Source organism: Xenopus laevis, chromosome 9_10L (assembly GCF_017654675.1).
Source record: "Xenopus laevis strain J_2021 chromosome 9_10L, Xenopus_laevis_v10.1, whole genome shotgun sequence".
NCBI classification, from domain to species: Eukaryota; Metazoa; Chordata; class Amphibia; order Anura; family Pipidae; genus Xenopus; species Xenopus laevis.
The window spans coordinates 63232906-63249492 of NC_054387.1; the positions used below are offsets into that span (position 1 = coordinate 63232906).

General features: G+C 38.9%; 1 protein-coding gene across 4 annotated transcripts; it reads right to left on the reverse strand.

Annotated features, from left to right (window-relative positions):
* Window positions 1–490: 490 nt before the first annotated feature.
* Window positions 491–16379, reverse strand: grsf1.L (G-rich RNA sequence binding factor 1 L homeolog). 4 transcript variants are annotated; one of them, XM_018235725.2, is made up of 11 exons: window positions 16242–16357; window positions 14873–15121; window positions 8621–8774; window positions 6671–6826; window positions 5968–6159; window positions 4722–4860; window positions 4188–4366; window positions 3520–3641; window positions 3238–3376; window positions 2606–2698; window positions 491–1118 (listed from the first exon to the last, which is right to left on the reverse strand). In XM_018235725.2, exons 2-10 carry the CDS (start codon window positions 15062–15064, stop codon window positions 2649–2651), a joined length of 1323 nt encoding a protein of 440 aa, XP_018091214.1. In that variant the 5' UTR covers window positions 15065–15121; window positions 16242–16357; the 3' UTR covers window positions 491–1118; window positions 2606–2648. The 4 variants fall into 4 exon arrangements, with proteins under 4 accessions (XP_018091214.1, XP_041433233.1, XP_018091216.1 ...); XM_041577299.1 differs by lacking the exons at window positions 14873–15121; window positions 16242–16357 and adding exons at window positions 10925–11099; window positions 13287–13486; XM_018235727.2 differs by lacking the exon at window positions 14873–15121 and having other exon boundaries at window positions 16242–16379.
* Between the last annotated feature and the right edge of the window lie 208 nt (window positions 16380–16587).

The following is a 16587-nucleotide window of genomic DNA, read 5'->3' on the forward strand; positions in this document are numbered from 1 at the left end:
GTCGAGCTCTTCTCCTGAAAGCTTCCGGCGCCGGAATTTATAGACTTCCGCCTCACCCCTTTGTGATGTCACTGCGGGGCGGGCGTGATATTGGTAGGGAGCGGGCAGGTTAGGATCGGGTCGAGAAATTCTCGAACTCGCCCATCAATAATATATATATATTTACTATAAAAAACACTGAGGAGCCCACTAAGGAGTCTCATTAAAGGGAGTATTAAAGCCTTAGAAAAATAAGTGTGTATTTGTACATTTATTTTTAATAGGGAAGCTGTTTAAAGTAAATTTCTGACATCCCCCATAATATGGTTACCTATTTTCCAAAAAAAAACAATTAAAATAAGTTGCATACTGGTCTTTACATTTTTGGGTTGCAAAGCCGATTCCGCCATTTACTTTAGGTCTCTTGAAAAAAAGGTTAAGAAATAATAAAATACAGGAAATTCCCATTTGTTCCTATGACTTATTCCAGAGAAAAAAAACAAAACTCCTCTTCACATGAATCATCTTTAATAAAGTCAATGCAAATCAAAATATGTTAGGAACAAACCCACCACAGTTTACCAATTTAATGAAGAGGAAACAAAACACTTTCCTTCTGGAAGACAAACAATAAACAATGAGAGTTCACTGTACAACTCACCAGCCAGTGTCTAACGATTTTACCGTTCAGTGAAAACATCTCTGGCCCTTTCTATCCATTCTGCCTTCCACTTTTTGAACACAAATTTATATTTACATCACATACACGCATAAACCTGCTCAGAGGTCCTGCATCACAAACCACATTCTTATTATTATTAACTTAGGCACTTTGATACAAAAAAAAGAAAAGGAAGAGATAAATTGCTGGTTCACAAAATAAGAAAGGACTGAATTGGCGACAGAGGAAAGGAACATTTTGCACCAATTATTTGCTGCCAAATCTGCATTAGCCAATAAGAAATATCTGATCCCTGCTGGACTAACATTTTTAGAATCAGCAGGCACAAAAAAAACAACAACAAAAAATGTGTTTCTAAAGATATCAGTTTGTTAGAAACAAACTTCTGTTGAATGGCTGTGTAAGGAGGATGCACACTGGCTAATGTCCATTGGAGGTAAAGGATTGTTGCTTTGACCTGAAACAAAAGGGAATTAAAGAAAATTAGAGAAGTTTTAGAAGATTTGAATTAGTTATTAAATTAGTTTTAAATCTTAATTTTATTGGCGTACATAAAAGAATGAAATATATAACCAATATGTAAACCTATGTAAAAGAAACAAGTCAATCTACATGTTCTTGTGTCATCTCTTAAATGGCAACTACAAAGAAGTCTATATGGAATTTGTTTTGGGTTTCTGTACCAGTCCAAGTCTACCACAGCCTTTTATCAGTGAAGATGTGTGCCCCTGAAATGGCCCCCTAAAACTCCTCATCTGAAGCGCATCACGCATCACATACTGCGGTCAGTTACTTAGGAACAGGGACGGAGGCAGAATATATATATATATATATATATATATATATATATATATATATATATATATATATATATATATATATATATATATATATATATATATATATATATATATATATATATATACACATATACACATACACACACACACACATATATATACACACATACGCTGTAGTTGCCAGAGAAGGGTAACTAAGCTGGTAAAAGGTATGAAAAATCTGAGCAAGTTGGGGTTGTTCATGCTGGAGAAGCACCACTCAAAAGGATACTGTGATAACTATGTATAAATATATAAGGGGATCGTACAATAACCTCTCTAATGTTTATTTATCAGTAGGTCCTTCCAGCTGATAAGAGAGCATCCATTCTGGTTAGAAGAAAGGAGGTTCCATCTAAATATTTGGTTTTTTTTTTACAGTGAGAGCTGTGGAGTTCTCCCTCTGAATTAGATGTATTACCAGATACATTAGATAGCTTTAAAAAGGGGTTGGATGGCTTTTTAGCAAATGAGGGAATACAGGGTTATGGAAGATAGATCATAGTATGAGTTGATCCAGGGACTGGTCCGATTGCCAAGAAAGATTGTTTCCCCCTCTTAGGCAAATTGGTGTGGCTTCAAATGGGGATCTTCTGGATCAACTAGTAGTTAGGCAGGTTTTATATAGACTTAAAAGGTTGAACATGATGGGCTTGTCTTTTTTCCAACCTAACTAACTATGTTACTATGTAGAACCAGGGAAAGTAGTTACTCTAGAACACCAGGAGTTTCGTCTGCCACCTGTCATTGCTTCTAATACTAGTATATGTAAAGCACCCTTCTTGTCCTCTTATTATGACTCTGTCTGCATGAAACAATGAATATTCCATTCAACTGTGACTATAAACCAGTTTTAGTTACAGGGCAATTATTATACAATATGATAATGAACATACTAGATGATATGGAGTTTGCCCACATACTTGGAAGGCCAAATTGTACTCATATTTATGCAGAGTACTGCCCACCTTTATTGTGAGATACTGTAAGAATTAAGTTGGTCTGCTTTAATGCCTAAATGTCTTGATTTGTGTTTTATTTTAAGACTTATTTTAACTTTTAAATTAGTAATATTCATAATGATTGCCATCCGAATTTCACTTACCTTTCTAAGAAAGATGCATGCAACATAATATCAAACACTGCTCTCATTTACTGTCTTGAGATGAATTCAGATAAAGTTCTAAATACCCATGCTCTGCAGAAATAAAGAGTAATAAGGTCAATTGTCTGGACAATAAATGTTCAGCCATTTTTTTGTGGAAAACACAACAGATCTCTGTATTTGCATATATATATATATGCATATATATATATATATATATTTGCAGAGTACAGTATTCTTCATTGCTAGAAGTCTGCAGAACTCATACCTTCTTAATGGGGAACTGTAATTGCTGTAAAAATGTGCCCAATCTGCAGTGAATGCTTGTTCTTTTATTTTCTTTTAGTGTTTTTATGTAGGGTTCCAGAAGTGCGGAAATCACCAATAAGACTCTCTGGCAAAAATTTGTTATAACTTCATTTTATGGATGCTTGGCTTTAACATGATGTTATGCATTGGAGTCTGAAGACTCTCTGGCAAAAATGTGTTATAACTTCATTTTATGGATGCTTGGCTTTAACATGATGTTATGCATTGGAGTCTGAAGCAATTTAGTAATAATTACACCAAAGCAAAAAAAAAATGTAAAATGTGTCCCTTAAACTGAAGTAGGTTAAAGTGGGTATACATACGAGAATGGCATCTGTTTTTGGCCATGGCACCTACAGCATCATCATGAGTCAAAAATCTCACAACAGCTTCGCCAGTAGCACCACCAGCATCTGCACTGTACTCAATGCTGATCTTCAAAGGCATTATTGGATGGAAGAACTAAGAACAATGGCACAAAGGCATCAGGTTAACAATAAATTACATTATCTGCAGAAACATTAGGAAACAGATATACAAAAATAACAGAGTAAAACAGATATGCTTGTTAGTTGGCAAACATAGGTTGGGCGCAGTAAACATACATTTGCAATATCCTGCCCTGAAGCATGGAACGGGAGGCCTCGAATATGGATATCGTGAACTGGAGACATAACTGTGAAGTCATGAACATCCACAGACTTAGCGGACATCTCCTTGACATAATCTGCAAATGAGAAAAAGTGTAAGTCCATGTACATCTTGAATATCTACAGCAGGCAGTGGCATAATGAGTTATTATTGGCCTGGCATTCCTAAACGTTGGGAAGAAGCCATTTTTCATAAACACCAAAACCTACTGTTAGGCCCCGCAGCAGATACAAAGTCTGCTTACTCTCTTATAAAACACATAAAGGGCTTCTGCTGAGTCACATGACAGGACCTTTTTAAATGTTTTTTTTTTTTTACATAATATTGCACAAGGTTTTTCAGGCCAAATGTACACACTTTTTTCTGATGAAGCACTTTAATTGTTGCCAACATTCCAAAAGTTTTGCTTATGTCTGATAAAAATATATCATTTTTGGGGTTCAGATCATTCTACTAATCAGCTCATAGGCTAATGTCAGGATGGGATTTAGATATAGACTTAACCATATTTCCAACTATAGCCAGATCCTAAAGTGTTCAAGTTTATCAATAACATCAATATGTCATCTTTACTATCGAAAGGAAGGTCTTCAAAACAAATGGACCAACAACATTTATTTACCATTTATGTGACCATTCTCAGGGATGTCAGATAGCAAGTCTTTACTAGTATTATTTATGCAGTTGTCTGGATCATAAAGGTCTTTTATGCCGGGTGCAAATGTTACTCCTTTCCTTCTTCTAAAGGGGAAACGTGCAGTCTGAATTTCATTCCTCCTGCTTGGAAATATCTCAATGTACCTGGTAAGAAGAAAGCAGGAGAAAGAAAAACATTTAACACAAAGTATGTTGAATGTTAAGCATACATGAAGGACATTCCCAGGGTAACTTGAAGTGCATTGCAATTAATATATACAAAAGTTGATTTTAGATACAATTGATCACCCTGAAAAGGTAAAATACAAAGGGATAAGAGCAAAAATAAATCACGAAGGAAAAAAGGTCACTACAACCTGGTTTAAAATTAATCCTGTTGAGCACAAGTTATCGCTGCTTGGCAGTTGAATTGTATTGATCTTTCAGAGAAAATCATGGCAAACATATTTCTCAGAATCACTAGCAGTTTCCTCACTGCCGTTACTGCAGTTTTATGTACCTGCTGCCTATTTCCTGCTTGTGTTTGAGGAGTGCCTGGTCTGCATGTTCTTGTGATAGAAACTGTACAAATGCTTCCCCAGATTTTCGCCCTCGTTGGTCCAAGACAAATGTTATCCCCTCATCTGGTATGTCCAAACCTATAATAGCAGACAATTAAATAATTCTATTAGGTCATTTAAAAACATAAGTGATCTATAAAACAGATGTTAAAAGTTATCCAGTCCATATGTTATGTTATTGATTTTTGGTGCAATGCTGATTAATCACTGAGAAGCTTCTTTGAAACAAAATCCTGGATTTTACCGATGTGGTCATATCAGTGTTTTCAAAGGAATGTAACATATATAAGAACAGCTTATTTGATTGGGTTTATGTAGAAAAGGTTTATAAACACTTTCTGAATTTATAGAAATCAATACATTTACAAGACATACCTGATTCCACATACTGAAAGGAAACCACAACAGTATGTCTGTTTGAGTGCAGCGATCAATTTCCCACCCCTCTTAAGCTCACAGGGGCAGATGTATTAAGGGTCGAATATCGAAGGTTAATTAACCCTCGATATTCGACTGGCAAATTAAAATCCTTCGACTTCGAATATCGAAGTCGAAGGATTTTGCGCAATTCGTTCAGAAAAAACTTGGAAAGCCTATGGGGACCTTCCCCATAGGCTAACATGGACTTCTGACTTTTAGGTGGCGAACTAGGGGGTCGAAGTTTTTTCTTAAAGAGACAGTACTTCGACTGTCGAATAGTCGAACAATTTTTAGTTCGAATCGTTCGATTCGAAGTCGAAGGTCGAAGTAGCCCATTCGATGGTCGAAGTAGCCAAAAAAACACATCGAAATTCGAAGTTTATTTTTCTTCTATTCCTTCACTCGCACTAAGTGAATGGGCCCCACAGTGTAATGACACCCCTCACACACCCACACCATGTTCTATTGTGAAGTGATGGATTCTGGAACTTCCCAAAATCCTTCTGCTTTTCACAGTGGGTGGTACACAGATTCTTTGCAGAAGCACTTCAAGTAAACTTTCTCAGGGTGTTTTTGTGAGCACTTTTACAATTTACATTAATTTCCCCGATTTTACATTTTTCTGGATTTTACACAATTTTTTTCTGGTCTCCTGAAAAATGTAAAATAAGGGTTCTACTGTAGATAAAGAACATTTGCAAAGTTCCTTACTGTTAGTGTCTCCAAGAGAAATTTAGCCAGTGCAAAAGATAAAAAGGATGTCACCTGAAAAAAAATGTATTATGTCCTGTTCACTGCAGCTGTATGGGAGCCCACGTAATCGCACAACACCATCACTAGGGGGAGAAGCCATTGAAGATTGTGGAGACAGGGACATAGAGGACGGCCTGGTGGGTGACAATGCAGAATGCATTCGATTCAGCAGAGACTCTGCCTCCTTCTGGTTCATCTCAAATACTGCACCGAATGTAAACATACAAGCAACAGTTAGCAGGCAGAAACACTCTATGAATTACTTATACAAGGTCTGCTCTTTTTACTGCAAGTTGTTACAGCAAGAAAGCTAAAGACCAACTTCATATTAATTCCTATGGTTTTGTAATACAGTATGTTAACAGGTAGGTGCTCTGATATTTTTTGCCATATTACTGGCTTTTTGAAGCAAAAAAAAGATTTCAGTAACCATGCCTATACGGTGACCTGTTATAAAGCCCAACTCTCTTACTACTGGGGCAATTGATGTCTCACTGGGATCTATATGACACCTCTGAATGGCATGCAGAAAAATATTAGAAAATAATAGGACCACTTAAAGGTTAAGAAAAGTTTGATACATGTTTAAAAGTCTTACTTACTAATTGTTATTGGTGATAGTTTCCCTTTAAACCAAACAACATATCGATTAAACACAGGCTTCATTAGTTATGGATCTGGCAAAAGAGGATGCAAGCACGGCAACCAAACTCACCTTCCACATATCGTTGGCCCATGTACTTCTTATGCTGCTCCACTGCTTTCTGCACATCCTCAGCAGACTCAAACTCAATGACAGCGTCTCCTCTCGGTTTGCCATCTCTATTGAATATGAAGTGCACTCCCTCTGTGCCATTTCTTACATTGGAATCTGAAAGGTTACCAGCTAGGTGTTCTTATGGGATGCATAACATTTGTCTGATAATTCTTGGCAAGAAACATTAGGCATTTATTTCCATAAGTATCCTTTAAAGGAGAACTAAACCCTAAAAATGAATATGTCTAAATATGCCATATTTAATATACTAAACGTATTGCATCAGCTTAAAGTTTCATCTTCTCAGTAGCAGCAATGGTCCAGGACTTCAAATGTCACAGGGGGTCACCATCTTGGAAAGTGTCTGTGATACTCACATGCTCAGTGGGCTCTGAGCAGCTGTTGAGAAGTTAAGCTTAGCGGTCATCGCAAATTTACAAGCAGAAAATGAGGTTGGACTATAATATAAGCTGATGCTACAAGGCTGATTATTAAATTCTCATGCTAATTGCACTGGTTATTATCTATATGAAAGCCTTATATTGTGACATTTATATTTTACGGTATGTGTACTGTATATGGTGAGTTTGTCCCTAAGCTCAGTAAGCAGCACAGAGCATATGCAGTGAATCAGCAGAAAAGAAGATGGAGAGCTACTGGGGCATCTTTGGAAGCACAGATATTTACTGCTAAAGGGCTGTGGTTGCCTTGGGCTGGTAAAGAAGCCCAAAACATAATGTACAACAACATTTATAGCCTACTTTTTTAGTTAGGCTTTAGTTCTCCTTTAACCCCTTTAGTGTCAGCCATGGCGGCTCAGAGAGTACTCTTGTATTGCCACTGTCAGAAAACAACAGAGAACTCCAAGAACTAGGAATCTACAGCAACTGCACTTTGGTACTTGAGTGTCAGTGACATACGTTCTACTATTGCCTTCCACCAAAAACATCTGTTAACATATAGGAGTATAAAATAAATATTTTAACTGTGCAATATTAAGATGTATGAAAAGGAAAGCACATTGGAAGGTATGTAGAATTGTGTATTTGGCATACTGAAATTAGGGTGGTTTGTGCCTGTTTTGCACTTATTAAATTCAATAAATTGTCCTTTGGATATTTTTCAGGGTGTTCTAAGTGGCTGGTCAGAAAATCTTTTATCCACACCCACCTCTATCACACCTTAATGGAGACATTTTGTGTAAAAATTAAGAACGTCCCAGTGCGTTATACTCATTTAGATATAGGAGAATTATGCTTTAAAAAGTAGTGTTTCAGGCTGATTTATTACTTCTGCAAAAACCCTAATAATCCCTCCCTTCTCTCTGAATTCCCAGGCTGTGCATGGCAGCTGGCGGCTCTCAGCTCACTGCACTCTAGGATAGGAACCAATCAGCAGCTAGCAGGACCTGATAGGGAACTGAAGCCTGTCTTTGCTTGTGTGACTGTAAGGCTGTGATTGGCTGTCCCCCTCCTACTGTGCTTCTGGCAGGGGCCGTTAGGACACGCCTCCCCTCATTTGAAACACGGACAGGGACCAGAGAACATCTATAGGGAGCTCAAATAAAGGGGCTAATTTTAAAGATAATATTAATTTTAGGCACCATGTAAAAGCAACACCATATATTACTTATAATTGCCTACAAAATTAGGGATTTTTAATTTATCCTATATGTCTCCTTTAACCCACACTGCTTCACTTTTCCCATGACCCAAACCTACACTAGCCTAGAGTAAAAATGATAACGCCCTTCTGCAAAGTCAATTAAAGGAGCTGCCTACCAATCCAGTAACTATATGCCCAATCTATTTTTAAGAAAATGGCATAAAAGCAATTTGTTATATAGCAGTTACATTTTATTTGGACATTTGTAGCCAGCAAACACATTCAGCAGGGTGTGAAACATACCACCAAAAAAGTTCAGCACGTCATCTGCAGTGCAAGACCATGGCAAACCCCGAACTCGCACAATGAACATCGTGGTTAAATGATTGGCTAGCGGTTGAGGATCATACTCTGGTAAGGGCAGATACCAACTGTTCTGAAATGAACCGTAGCTTTTCTATAAAAAAAAAGAAAAAAAGAAAAAAAGAATAAGAATAAATAGCTAAATGGCAAACAGAAAATAACAAACTAAACATACAGTCCCTTCTTCATTTTTAAGCATCCCCCAAAATAACATACCTTTCTCCCTGAATGGAGTCTTATTTGGTTTCTAAATTACAAGCAGCTTAACATCAGCCCTTTTAGTTACCTCCTTGAGCTGCACACAAATACTTTGTAATGAAAGAAAAAGTTAAAATTTCTCTCATTATTTTTAGTTACTTACTAATGGCAGGTAAGCTGTAAGTAAATAAGGACATGGGACATTTTTGTATTGTACAGGAATGGGACTTTGGGTCTTCATACCTTAAGTCTACTAGAACATCATGTAAACATTAAGTAAACCAAATAAGGTAAGCTAATTTTGCCTCCAATAAGAATTATATATCAGTACAAGGTACTGTTTTATTATTACAGAGAAAAAGGAAATAATTTTTTTAAATTTTAATTATTTCATAAAATGGAGTCTATGGGAGACGGCCTTTCCGTAATTCGACGCTTTCTAGATAATGGGTTTCCAGATAACGCATCCCATACCTGTACTTTGCCAAAAATACAGAAATCATAGCACAAGACGAGATTTCAACCAACCAAATAATATAAAGAAAGCATTTTATTTAACAGATTGTAATAGGGAAAGTTCTTCTTTTGCAAAGTACTACAACTGCAGTACATCTTTTAAAGATGAACATTCCCTTCAAATCTCTGAAATCATTTTCCTTACTGCTCTCACCATTTCTTCCCTGCAACTCTTTGCCTACACTTGCAAAGACGAGATTTGTGTTACTTACTCTTTTAACCAATAATATTTTCTAATCTTTCCAACAATACAGAAACACGAAGCATGTTTCAGAGTCCTAAACCCCGGAACCATTCGGGCAACAATAGGGTCAAGACAATTACCATAACATACCGGCAAATTTGCCTTGTGCCATTCGTAAATATTGAAAGTACCGGATAGCACACCCAGTTGAAAGAAATGTAATTTATTACAAAAAGGAAAAAATAACAAGCAATACAAAAATTATATTTGGTGAGCCCTTCCTCGGGGGCACAAATAATAAAAAAAAAATCAAAAAAGGCAGAGACATTGTGCCATTCCAACACTATTAAAAGAAGTCATTTTGTTTGAGAAGTCTATCCCTAAGATGGAAACGACAGCATCCAAACCAGCAAAACAACTTACTTCCCCAACTGAGAGCCCTTTCTAATACTTAAGTGCAGTGACTCAGGATGTAAATTAGCTGTGGGCATGCATGCCAATTTTTTTCATCACAGTAATTACCGTATAGAGTTACTTTATCCAGAGAGAATGACTCATAAATACATAGTTATACTAGGGATTCTGATCACTCATCATAGCTGAACATTTAAATTGCCTAGCGCAAACGCTGTGCAATGTGATTAGACTCTCTTTTCGTCTGAAAAAGTAACACTTCAGTACTTCAGGTAGGAAGTAACACTTCAGTACGTCAGGTAGGAAGTAACACTTCAGTACGTCAGTTAGGAAGTAACACTTTAGTACTTCATGTAGGAAATTCAGTACTCCAGGTTGGAAGTAACACTGAATCACATGCAATTAATTACAGGGTAGTTGCAAAGCAATTTAACTTCCATGCGAGTCTGAAGAACTGAACGTGACTAGCAATGCTATGGAGTGGAACCTTGTACAGCTTATGCAAACATCTTGCTACACACACACACACACACACACACAGCTGGGACACTAGATATTTATGGAGTCATGCAATTCCAATAGTGGTGACAGATATGCCCAGACGTAGCAAACAGCACTGAAATCACAATGAACATACTAATTTGAAGGAGACCTTACAGATATAAATAAAACCTGTGCATCATATTTGCATGCAGGACAAGGCCTTGTATAAATAAACATGGTATAGGTATGTTGTCAAAATACAAGGTTTCAACACAAACAAAAAGAAGCAAGTACACTGGCCAACAGCAGAATTAACTCATGGTGTCTATTGTGAAATCACTCTGCAAAGACTGATGGACTGGAAGGGGAAATACTGCTCTAATGTATACCCTGCTGGGGACTATACACTGCTGGGGGCTAAGGCCAAGGGATCACACAATGACACTCACAGCAAGTAGTTCATCTCCGTGCCAGGCCGTCAGCAGCAGCAGGGAGAGCAGCACGGAGCTGGAGGGGACTCCCAGTTCAGCAGCTGTACCCCTTCTGCTAGAGACGTGGGGGTGTGACCAACACAATGCAGCCTGCCTGCTTTTTTTTTTCAACAGCTTTATCAAGATAGAGACACTGATGCAAAATACAAAAATAGCGAAGTTTTACAGTGTACTTGGATTGTATGTTGCCTTTTTGGATACATCTAGCCAGCAGTTTTAGATCATAAGCAATAAATGAGAAGAGCAGAAGATGGGTATGTGGGACAAATCATATGACAATAATTAATGAAGATGTCATGATAGTGTAACAGTGTGGGAATGGAAAAAGTAAAGATGTGTGCAAGGGGTGTTGAGAGGGATGCACACAACCAGGTACAGCATAAGGAAGGGGGATAAAGTATGTGCAATTAGGGATAAGGAAAGCAGTTTGTAAGTAGGGATGCACCGAATCCACTATTTTGGATTTTGCCCAATCCCCGAATCCTTTGTGGAATATTCGACTGAATACCGAACTGAATCCTAACTGGCATATGTAAATTAGGGGCGGGAAAGGAAAAAGTGGAAAAAATTGGTTTAATGTGGCCATACACTATAGGATCGCTCGTTTGGCGCCATCGTCAAACGAGCGGATCTTTTCGCCAATATGCCAACGGCAGGGATATATCAGGGTAATCTGAACGTTTGGCCCTATGGCCGAATGAGCGGATTACGACGAGCGCAATGGGCTATGATAGGTCGGTCGGGAGAAAAATCAAACCTTCCCGATCGATATCGACTCGATATCAATCGGAAAGACCCGCCGGAAGCCTCCATACACGGGCAGATTAGCTGTCAAATTGGTCTAAACGACTGATATCGGCAGCTTTATCTGCCCGTGTATGGCCACCTTTGCTCACATGTTTTGTGACAAAGTCATGAACAGTAAGAGGGACAGCTGGGTTATAAAGGATGTGCAGAGATTTAAGAAAGGTATGGTTATAAGTGATGTGCACAGTGAGAAAAAAAAGGTAAGGAAATAGGTTACGCTTGGTATGTGAGGTATAGGAAGAGCATTATGACAGATTGGCAAAGTGAGGAGAGAACTGGGGAAGGGAGGTCTCTCTAACAGAGAGGTGAAAGAATGAGGAATTTGGACAGTGGTCGGAGAGGATAAGGAAGATTGGTTATGGGCAGGGGCACATGGGCAGATTCGGGGAGATTTAGTCGCCTGACGATTAATCGTCTTTTCTTCCGGGCGACAATCTCCTCAAACTGCCTTCCCCTGCTATAATGAGAAAATGCCAGCATAATGGCACTCGCGGCGCTTCGATTTCTGAAGTTGTCTTACGAGGAAACATCAGGCGAGTTCAGAAATCGAAGCGCCACGAGTGCATTGCCGCAGGCGATTTTTCATTTAACATGCGGAATGCAGCTTAAGGAGATTGTCGCCCGGAAGAAGAAGCGATTAGTCGACCAGGCAACTAAATCTCCCCGAATCTGCACGTGTGCCCCTGCCCTATGGGAGAAGATAAAGAGGTTATGAGGGATGAGCACTGTAAGGGGTAGGGTTGCCACCTGGATGGTAAAAATGATGGCTGATCCCAATATTATTAATAAGAAAAAAAAGATAAATATATAGGAAGGCCGGTATTTTTTTCCAGAAAAGGTGGCAACTCTAGTAAGGGGTTATGTGGACATGGGGTGTTATGAGGAATCTGCAGAGTTATGGGAGAGGACAAGGAATGAGTTATCAGCAACGTGTACAGTGGGGGTGAGGTGAGCATGGGGTTATGAGGGGTGTGCGCAGTAATGAGAGAGGTGAGGGTTATGACTTATCAGGGACATGAGGTGGGTTATGTGCACAATGAGTGCAAATGAAATGTAGGGGGTAACAAAGGACATAGAGAGGTGAGAGGTCAGGGTGAAGTTGTATAGAGAAGTTATGAGCATGCACAAAGGAGGTAATAGACTGGGAACAGAGCAACTGAGTGACTGGAATGTAGCAGACCACTAGCAGTATATATGTATGTGTGGGCTAGGGGTACAGCGGCGTGTATTGTGGTTTCTTTGACAGATTATAGACACAGTAAGAAGAGGCTGGGAGAAGGTCAGAACGTGCGTGAAGGCCAGGGTGTAACACAACTTGAACTAAAGAAAATCAGAAACAGAGCAGTAAATAAGACGCGGAGTTTGTAGCACAGAGCGGAGAGGGGGCCAGGAATGCACCAGCACAAGGAAACAGCCGGAAACGGAGCTCTGAAAAAAGTTTGGAAGGGAGTTAAATGTTTCCGGAGTGGGGCAAGACGACTAGAGCAGATATATGGCTGGGTAACAAACTAACCTTGTCACTTGAACGACCAGACAGCAGTAAGTCAAAATGGCACAGGTTTTTGTGTCAAAAGAGAGAGAAAGAGATCCAATTACACAAGCCCAGCGGGAGCACAATGCATTGTGGGGAATGTAGTTTCCCTTGGCAGAGGGGGATGAGTCACTAGCAGTAGTTGCTATTAGTAACGATGATGTCATTGCCGCGCAATCTCTACTTCCGTATCTATGGTTCAATTGAAATGACTGAACCTTAGGGATAACAAATGTCGAGAAAGGCTGTTAATGTAATAAACAAGTCGATTATCAATGAACAGATTTGGGAATCCTTATCAATGGTCCCACGTTATAAAACATTTTATGTGTTTTTTTCTTTGAAGCTGTTATTGCCTATAATTTCTTTAAGCCTCTTTTGTGAATCCTTTTTTGCCCACCAAGAAAATGGCCACCGCACCTATATTATGTCATTCAATAAATCATGATATCTCAGGTCTGGTGTTTCTAGGCCCATTTTCACACATGAAGATGGAGATCGTTTCTCTGAATCTATAACCAGTGAACTATAAAGTTAGTCTGCCATGGCTACAGAAATAGATACAGTTTAACCATTTCAGAAGCCAACGTCAAGCAGCAATGACGTTGACAAGAGTGATTTCAGGAACCCTAAATATCACAACCTTTTTGTCTGGTGTCTGTAGTAATTTTTCATACACTATATTCATTCAATTATGTTTTAAGCTCCAGCACGAACAGGAATGAGCCAAAAGGCCACTGGAAAATAAGCAGAAGGTTTAGGGTTGACATCTGGCTGGTATTTTACTGGCCTGGCAGGTAAAAATGCTGCTTGACACCAGTGTTATTAATAGGGCAATATTATAAAAGTATAGGACGGTTGATATTTTTTTCTAGAAAAGGTGGCAACCCTAAGGAGGTTTAAAGTTGAATTTCCTGTCATGTTCAAGTTATATGGAAAAGTGAGCATAATGAGATTTTTGTGAGCCCTCTATGTGTCTGCACCTGAACATCCTGCATCAGTCTTTTTTTTTTGGGATAAAAGCATTTCCGTTTTTTTCACCACAGTAAAAGCGTTTGCCGTTTGCAGGTAAAATATCATATTGGCAAGCAATTTTTAATCTATAGAGCCCTGCGCACCCCAGTCCGACGCTGTGCTCATACAAGTTACAGTGAAGTGCAAAAAACTTGAATGTTTGAAAAAGACAGCAAATATCATGGCTCCAAGATTGTTCACCTCTTGTATTGGTTGCTATGCATGTAATAGTTCTTTGTATAAACCCATTCATGGTACAGCACTGAGGAATACGTTGGAGCTTTAAAAATACATGTTAATAATAAGATGTTTTTGGAAATTTAGTAAAAACAATGTAACATATCTTATCTCAGCCACGCACCTTCATGTTTTTAAATACTACTATCACTATGCATCATTACTGAGGCATGAACAGACTCACACTGTGTAATAACTGGGGTCCGCAAACACTGAAGCACAGGTTACAATTCCCTCACAGCCGGGGTGGATTAAGCATCTATCAATTGTGCACTTAAGGTGTATGTAGCACATTACACAGTATAAAGATCCATTACCTGACCGCTACAGTATGACCTCTCCAGCCATCTCCTGTTTTCCTGCACTCTGCTCCACTCTCTCCCTGCCTGCCCCCCGCAGCTCTCCGGGCAGCTCCTCCTGCCCCACAAGAGCAGCGCGGCCCCCCGGCCTTTTCTCCTCAGCAGCAGCTGAGATATTGAGGCGGTGAGAAGCCTGCAGCTCCCGGCCATGTTAAGAATGTCCCAGTACCAATCCAGCCATTGAAGTCAGAGAGATTTTTTACCCATCTGCAACAGGAACAAGGACGTGTTTTAAGACGTGCAGTGATGGAGACCGGTCATTGCTATTTTCATGCAAGCTACTTCTAGTCTTTATCTATTCTTTACATTCTGACATTCTTGTGGCCTGGGCTGGTATTCTATTTAAAATAACACAGTTCCATTCTACCCTCTTCTAGGGCACAGCGCCATGTTGGGCACCCCCACTCCCCCAAAGGGGACACATCTTTAACCTAGTGGTTCTACATCATTTCTACCATTTTCTAATGGAACCATAACACTTATATCTCAGGAGTATGGACACACAAATTGTCTGTCACCCCACAGCACTTTAGTTCATGACCCAACATATAAATACATTTTTTTATTTGTTCTATGAAGGAACGTCACACAAGTGAATGAACTTTATTACCAAATAAGGGAGCAGTAACCTGTTATATTTAGTAGCATGCATGGTGCACAATCTACAGATTATACTGATGTTCCAACACCCTTAGAACGGGTCATATTGCTTGGGAAGTGTATCCCAAAGTCAGTTGGAAAACTGCCACCAGTGCAAACATTTCAAAGCAAATAACTTTCACCTCTTAACATTGGCTCTTAACCTTGGCTTCATAGCTGTTGTTGGACTACAACTCCCAGTATGCTCCAACATGCAAATATGAGTTATCATCAGAAAGTAGTAGGAGGTTCCGACTTGCATTGTCTTATAAATTATTTCAGCTCTTAAGTTGCAGTATTTAAATAATCATAATAGAATTAGTGCCTATTGCAGTCTCTGATTAAAAGCCTAGGTAATGAAATGAACATGCATGGAATAAATCAAATTCAAATTGCACAAAATATCAACGCTTTTAAACAGCAAGATAAAAGTAATTACTCCACAGAGTGACCAGATCCAGTAAATAACAAAAAAATACAGTAATATTGTACTCCACAGATGAACAAATAATTTGCAATATCAAAAACAATTTTCAGTGCTATAAACGACAGCATGCCATGTCCAAGCAATGCATTATATATAGTATATATATATATTCCAGTTGTGATAAAAGTGGTTTATTTTCCCCTGAAATCTCTATGCCTGCAGGTGAGTAGAATCAATCCTTCCCTGGCATCCAGTACTCACAAATGCTGTTCATTCCAGACTCAGGAAGATGAACAAATGCAGCCGGTCAAAGAAAGTATATCCTTCCCAGCACCTCCCAACACATGGAGGACAGGAAGTAACATTGAGCTCAGGAGGAACTTACATCACACACAAAGATGGAGTATGGGGGAAATTACTGATTAAGCAGAACAACACTATATGCAATTATGACTTTGGTCAATAGGTGACAGCATAATGCAACATATATGACACATTTTAACAGAAGCTGCATCATTTTCATACAGTTGTGGCTGTAATATTTAACTGCTTCGCCTTCTGTTAAAGAACTACAGTTCCCATAATACTCCTACCTGCTCTACAGCTG

Bases quoted from the DNA above. Each gene is read 5' to 3' on its own strand.
- grsf1.L (XM_041577299.1), bottom strand. From the start codon at position 13,471: ATGACATCATCGTTACTAATAGCAACTACTGCTAGTGACTCATCCCCC. The intron at 6,160-6,670 runs GTGAGTTTGGTT...CATTCGGTGCAG, and splicing joins GGGCCAACGATATGTGGAAG to TATTTGAGATGAACCAGAAG. The intron at 4,367-4,721 runs GTACATAAAACT...TCTTCTTACCAG, and splicing joins AAGCAGGAAATAGGCAGCAG to GTACATTGAGATATTTCCAA.